The sequence below is a fragment of the Octopus bimaculoides genome, chromosome 7 (assembly GCF_001194135.2).
Source record: "Octopus bimaculoides isolate UCB-OBI-ISO-001 chromosome 7, ASM119413v2, whole genome shotgun sequence".
Lineage (NCBI taxonomy): Eukaryota > Metazoa > Mollusca > Cephalopoda > Octopoda > Octopodidae > Octopus > Octopus bimaculoides.
In genome coordinates, this window is record NC_068987.1 from 88929535 (window position 1) to 88937456 (window position 7922).

The 7922-nt window shown below is 35.7% G+C and overlaps 1 protein-coding gene across 1 annotated transcript in view; it reads left to right on the top strand.

The window, feature by feature from the left end:
* LOC106870565 (QRFP-like peptide receptor) overlaps positions 1 to 7922 on the top strand; it is a 73878-nt gene that overhangs the window by 47839 nt on the left and 18117 nt on the right. Inside the window, exon 4 of the mRNA XM_014916691.2 lies at positions 4460 to 4895. Within this exon, the coding sequence (XP_014772177.1) occupies positions 4508 to 4895 (388 nt within the window). The 5' untranslated portion in view covers positions 4460 to 4507. The remainder of the gene's footprint in view (positions 1 to 4459; positions 4896 to 7922) is intronic.

Below are 7922 nucleotides of genomic sequence, written 5' to 3' on the forward strand. Positions count from 1 at the left end.
AATACAAATGTTGTCTTCGAAACATATGTCGGAAGTATAAAGATTTGAATATCACCTGGGTTTAACTCCATTTCTTTATCTCTCTCTCTCTCTCTCATTTCAATATGTAACCGCGTGTGTATCGTTGGCGATTTTCTTTCTCCGTCTTCCGTTCTATGAACTTTTTCTATATTTCTGATGAAGAGCTCCGCTCGAAACGTGAAATCCTCTTTCTTTTCTTTCCTTTCCTGAGCGTCCAATAACACAGTATTTGTACCACGTCCACGCGTTGTTGTTTTTTCTTGCTTGTTCTTGACACTTAACACGAATTGATCTGTGATAACACGGGTTGGTGATCAATCGAAAATTCTGCTTGAATCACAAAACCGCCCCACCCCAGCGAACATCCACAATACTCGAGGACAACTTGGGGGTCTGGAACGAAACCTATTTTTCCCATATGTTCTATTATTCATGTATTACTGATTCATTTAACGCGGTGATTGGGTGTGGGTGGAGGAATCAAATCACCGTGATAAATGAGGATAGACGTAGACAGGATTCGAACCCTGTTTGTTTTGATGACCATTCCATCGATTCTACTAACAATACTGCTCCTCGTTATCGTTTACGCCATCGACGTTTACGTCATCTCAACAAACGTAAATGAACGTTCTTCTGTTCTCGACGATCAAATTTTTCATTTGAATTTTATTCGAATGAAAACGAGGATTTTGTTATCTTCTTTCAATTTAATTATCATTTGGTACTTAAAACATATTTAGTGAAAGGAGAAAATATGATACTCTAAATCTATAAATATTCGCTTGCTAATAAAGAGAAATCAATTCCTCTAAGCTGATTGAACAATAATGCCAACAAGATAAGTGTGTGTATATGTATGTGCATATGTGTATGTGTATTTATATTTATATATGTCTATATATCTATATATATATTTTTATATATATACATATATATATATATATATATATACATATATACATTTATACCTACCTACCTACCAACATACATACATACATATACATACACATGCATATACATATACATGCATATACATACATATATACATTTTTTCATATTTCTTACGAAGAAGAGCGCGGGATACCTTCATATTATATTGAGAGAAATAAATAATTGCCAATTATATGAAGTTCGAGAATAGACAGATACCTTTTTACTGACATGTTATCATCATCATCATCATCATCATCATCATCATCGTCAGTAGTAGTAGTAGTAGTAGTAGTAGTAGTAGTAGTAGTAGTAGTAGTAGTTAAATGAACTACACTTTTAGCTTCTTTCCTTTTGTCTAGTTTCCCCTTTTTTTTGTTTTTTTTTTACTCTGTTCGTTTTAATATATTATTGTAAGAGTCAGATTTCTCCAACAGAATAAATAGCTACAAGAGAGATTCTTTTGAAGAAATGAAATATCCGAACATTATATCGACTGAGGTGCAACAGTGTTAGTGAGGTAAGCAAATTTAAACTTGCTTTAGAAAGAAATTACAAACAGAAAGAAGAGAGCCAGATCGATAGCCAATCGATTACTCCTGATAGAACTTGGTTAATCTTAAAGAAGGCTCGTACTTTTTTTAAACAAGGCTCGAGGCCTCTATAACGTAAGAAAAGCAAGGAAGACGCAACAAATTCAAAAGATGTTGATTGAAAGAATGTTTAAAGGACTGAATATCATAGACCAAACTTCTATAGGTCTGCATATCATAGAATACCATAGAGTACCATAGACGTGAATATCATAGAACTGGCTATCATAGACCAGAGTAAAACATTAAGAAGAAGATGGTAGTGTGTTCCAAGAAGCATCATTTCAAAGGATGAAAGTCTTGGAATAAAAGGACTTATGATTAACACGAAGCTCGAGAGAGAAACAACACACCTAAGAAAAGAAGCGGTAACAGATTTAAAGGTCTTGAGAGGGGGTTTCTTGACCAGAAAGTTCATCAGAGCAATGACCATAGAAATATTTATAGGAAAGACACAACGAAGATACGTTTCAACGATGAGCCCAGGAGTATAATCTTATAGAGAAACGAGGAGCTATCGTGTTAATTTGATTATTAACTCGGTCAAGCAAGTTAAGACACTGATGGTCCAAAGATGGTCGTAATTTTTAATAAATCTATTGGAGAGTTTATTATAAATTTCGTCATTTAATAACTAATTTGTGTTGGGGGACAAAGGATCAATAACAATTTTTAATTGACGTCCTTTTGAATCTGTTACTGAGTAATTTATGAGTTTTAAGTTATAAAATGTGAAGGCGCGTGGCCAAGTAGTTAGCGTGTTGCTCTCGCGATCGCTTGATCGTGGGTTCGATTTCCAGAACGAGGAAATTTCTGCCCAGAAGCTTACACAGGTTCCTGGCCTTTTTGAAAGGTAGGACGGAAATTCAAGAACAGCTGGAGCGGTACGGGATCCGGTTGTAGAAAGCGGGAGTTTGCTAGGATAGTATGCTGAAGTGACCGCTTCACAGGATGGAGAGAAATCTGTTCACTAGACGGATGGTAGAGACTTGACAAAGGACGGCGACTTGATATCGAAGAAGAGTTTATTACAGAGGTAGTGGCGAAGAAAGTGATGGCAGATTCGGTGTATATGGATGTGAAGAATGACAGTCGAGATAGAAAGGAATGTCTAAAGGTTAAGTGAGGTGAAGAGGTAGATTTATAAAGATTGTTTGCTTGTGATAAACTTTTAATTAAGAGTGAATCAATTATCTCAAATTTCTTCGAGAGGAATCATATTCATACTTTATGCAAATCATAAAATTTATTCATTTCAAAACACTTGTAACCATTTCTACTACCAAGTTTATCATTTAAGTACATTAAACATGCAAACCACCAAATGTTGAAAATATACCTCTCAACACAATTTTCAATCTCATTTTAGATGGAGGTTGGTGGGGGTTGCTATTGGTATTTTATTTTCTACATAACACGATTTCTTCGAATTATTTTGTACAAAATTTTGAAGTCAACGCAAGAAAACTAGTTCAAGATATTCCAAAAACTTTATCGATTTATAATAATCATAATGCACATTCATTTAGGATATTGAAGAAAGTTTACATAATATGAAAATAGCGGTGGGGGATATCGATTTGCTATTCAAAAGATTATTTGTCTAAAATAAATTCCGTTTATCATACTTTCGCTTCAAGTGGATCTTTTCTCTGTTGAATAAAAACAAAAACATGCTCGATTGTGCTGAAATGCAGAAACGTTTTGCGTTGAACTATACGACGAAACTTCTCTATTGTGGCCGTAATTATTATCATTGTCATTATTCTTATTGTTGGTGGTGTTGCCGTTTTAATGCACTTAAAGTATTCACTCAAGCAAACAAAATGGAGACTTATCAAATGTAGGTCAGTTGAAGCAATGTCCAGATTTATGATAATAACCGTATTCACATTAATACCTTCAACAATACCCTCAAGACGGACAAATAACATTATTTAGTTGTTAGAATATGGTTAATTCGATTTCTTTTATTCATAAAAATGCTGTTTAGAGAAGCTCGTCTACAAAATGGGTAACGTTTCTGATAGATCATGTGACACCGGAGCTGAGAATAATTGCGAACGAAATAAATTGAACTGAAAACCACAGGCTGAATTATCGATCCTTCAACAAAATGAATGAGATTAACGTTACTCCCTTCATCGTTCCATTCATTTACTAAACACCTCCCAATAATAGACCTTTTATCGTTTGTTTCAGTCATTAGACTGCGGTCATACTGGGGCACCACCTTGAAGAATTGTAGTCGAAAGAATCGATCCCAGTACTTAATTTTCTTTTAAGCCTGGTACTTATTCTATCAGTCTCTTTTAACACATTTACTTAATCAAAATTTAGTCGTTCTAAAACTTGGTAATATGTTGAATTCGTCCATCTGTTTTCTCCGTCGACTATTCCGAGTAGAATTGCTGGGGTACGGTTTGTCCTCGTGCCTCTCTTCCATAGGGTTCTATCAGCAGCAACCGTTATTTCGCCCTCCATCTGGATTCTAAACCATGAGTAACTGAGATAGTGGATATCATCCAACCATCTCGTTCTTGGTCTATTCCGAAGTTTCCTACTGGTCAACTTGGCTTGAGGAAACTGTCTTGTGATTCTTTTCGGTGACATTCTAACCACGTGTCCATTGTACCGGAAATGTGACATTTCAATGCAGAGAAGTAACGGTTTGACCTGGTGAGACTGTTTCGTCTCTCGGCTACACAACGTGTCGAGTAAAGGTACTCCAAAGATCCTACGAATGAACCCCATATCAGCCGTTTGGGTTCGCGATTGTACTCCTTTGACATTATCCAACATTCATAACCGTTGGTGAGGACGGACACAAAACCCAAATGATTATGTTGAATTAAAATTATAAATAAATGAAAATACAGATTTAAAATCTTTATATTTTCTTTCTCTTTCAGGGAAGAAACTGCAGTCTTTGACGTCAAACTGAAGAATAAAACATCAAGATGAATATCAGTGGTAACATCACTTTTAACAACAGTATAAGCAGCTTCTGTCTGCCGGGCAGCACAGTTAAACAAAAAGACATATCACGCCTGGTGCATATGTTCCAGGCCCCTAGTCCAGCACCCGTCATTGCCATACATGAAATAGTCTTGAAAATAAGTTTGTATGTTGTAGCATTCATCATGGATATTGTTGGTAACGTGCTGGTTATGTTAATTATCTACCTCAACAAACGGATGCACTGCACAACCAATTATCTTATCATGAATCTGGCAATTTCAGACATTTTGGTTGGATTGTTCTGTATGTGGGTCCACATCGGTAATCAAATCACTCCAGAATGGCCGTTCGGTGATTTGGTCTGTAAAGTCAACACATTTATTCAAGGTAAGTACGCTGTATTTATTTGTATATATCAACTATAAATAATAACAAAAATGGATCATTTTGTTTTGTTTGCTTGTTTTTAATTAGTTTTGCTTTTGACTAGAATCCTACCAAACAGTAACAAGTCTGAAGAAGTGATAGCTATCTCTTTTTTATATATATAAGAAAGTCCTGAACAAGGCGAGAAGCTACTTAGTGTAAGGCACTATAGAGAAGAAGGAATTATTAATTAATTTACTTTAGACTTGAAAGAGCTCGAAAACAATGAGGTGGAAGAGAGTTCCAAAGTCTGGCATTTCGAGGGGGAAAGCTACGAGCGTAGAAAGACCTCCATTTTCGTGAAAGCACAGCAACTAAAGAGAACATGAAGATTATCAAAGTTTAAAATTACTAAAATATGATCGCCATCGCAACTTGTTATGCATTTTAGTTTTCATACCATTTCTTTTAATCTTCCTGATTTCTTCTTCTGGTCGCTGTGTATTCCACGGACACGTGTACTCCTAACGTAATCCTCAAGCAGAATCAGCATGATATAGTGTGTGGCAAAGCAGTGCCTTTTGAATTACAGGTGCAGTCCAGGAGCTTCCACACAGTTTCCGTCTATCCGATTTCACTCCCAAGGCATGGGTCGATCCTATGACACAGCAAAAGCACTTGCTCAAGGTGCTACATCATTGTGAAGCCAGTTTCTCGAACGTCCAGTCAACGAAGAATGAAATACCTGAATGGCTAAAGTATCTAACTATCAGGTTTTCGAGTTGTGATTTAAATATCTATTGTATATCTAAAAATGTATTTGATATTACAGGATGTAGATACCATAGATACCAAAAATAGATAACAAACTTGGCATTGTTACAAGAGATAAATTAATTTTCTATTTATTCAGAAAGTGTTACACTTATCTACTTCGGGCCATAAAATCGGAGCTACGACTAAACACTATAAAAGACTTCTCATATCTATCTATCTTTATATATATGTGTGTGTGTGTTTATACATATATGTATGTATGTATGTATGTATGTATGTATGTATGTATGTATGTATTTATGTATGATATTTCTTTGAGTTTAATTTAAGTTCTACTTGAGAAAGTTCAAGCCGGTCGCTAACAAAGCTACAAGACTTTTTGAATTAAGAAAGTTCCAGGTATTTATAAATATGTGGTTGGCATGTTTAGTTTAACTGTCGTTGTATACACCCGAGTATGCGTATCTATTCACATAAGAATCTCAGATGAGTCTATGTATGTATGTATGTATGTATTCAAATTTCCACCCCTAAAGTTTATATTACTTATCTCTTTTGGGGGTTTTTTTTTATATTCCCCTTCATTAGGGCGGTGAGCTGGCAGAAACGTTAGCACGCCGAGCGAAATGCTTAGCGGTATTTCGTCTGCCGCTACGTTCTGAGTTCAAATTCCACCGAGGTCGACTTTGCCTTTTATCCTCTCGGGGTCGATAAATTAAGTACCAGTTGCGTACTGGGGTCAATCTAATCGACTGGCTCCCTCTCCCCAAATTTCGGCCTTGTACCTAGAGTAAAAAAGATTATATTCCTTTCATCTGATATAAGTATTGGCCACCCCTATCCTTCTTTCTTCTAGTTACCACCTCTTCCGCATCAGTCATTCTCTTACTAGCAGCTCTGCGACATATCCTTTTATGTAGATAAAGCCAATTATGGTTCCAGTACAGTGAGGGTCTGGGAGATTGTCTGACATTAACTGATTTATCACCATCAACTAGAATACAGTTGAACACTCCCAGTGGGATTTAATTCTAAATGGTTGAAGACTACATGCTGCATAAAATCTAAATATAAATAACAACGTCACCATTCCTTTATCTTGACCACCCCCATCTATTTTTCCTCTGCTACTCTCTAAATTATAGTTGGCTTAATATGATATGCATTATTTTCTAAACTCATTCTGCCATAGATATAACATAAGGAAATAAAGTAATTATTTTGCTTTCTATTATTGATGTAAATTTGTTAAAAAATAGTTTACCCTTTATGTTTGAAATCTATATGGTCATCTGCGTCTGAAGAGAGCGGTTTCTTTCAGACTGATGTAACGCTGTCATTGCTCAATTAAATGTAGCTGCTTGAAACGGCCGTAATGCATTGACACCTATACATCCTTGTTACATGTATGTATGTGTATATATATATATATATATATATATATACATACGCACATATCTAATAAACACAGTATATATTTTTTTAATGCGCTACCAATAGTTTCATGTGATGAAAACAACTAAGAACCATTTTATAATACATTTGGTGTCTTCACACAATCCTCAGACTCTGCCCACACGGTATAACATGCTAAGACAGGATGATGCGTATGTGTGTCTTTGTGTGTGTGTGTGTGTGTGTGTGTGTCTGTGTGTGTGTGTGTGTATGTGTGTGTGTGTGTGTGTGTTTGTGTGTTATGTGTGTGTGTATGTGTGTGTGTGTGCGTGCGTATGTGTGTGTAAGATCGTCATCTGCAGTGTGTACAGCAAGATTTAAAACGATTATTGGCATATTTATAAATTTCTAATATGTACGGTGTCTTATGTCCATAATGTTGTCATCGATGGAGTGGGGTGTTCTCCTACGACAGCGATCAAGATGTTTTGCGTTCGAGCCTGCCTAGACATGTATATATTTATACACGCGCATATATATATATATAAATTTGTGTGTGTATGTGCGTGCGTGTGTTTTATTTGGTGTCTAAACAGCTCTGCTTCACGATATCCGAACGCATCTTATTTTAAGAATGTTATATTTGATGAGAGACTGTTTCTCTGAGAATTTGATATGCTCTGCCAAACATTGGTAAATATTAACTACTTTAATAAAACCTGGCTGAGAGATTCCTACTTATGAACACATCCAACTGACTTTGAATTAAATTTAAATACGAATTAATACATTTTTAGCAACCAACATTTAAACCAAGATTCTTATTGCATTTTATAATACGATAATTAGAAGTGTGTGTGTGTGTGTGTGTGTGTG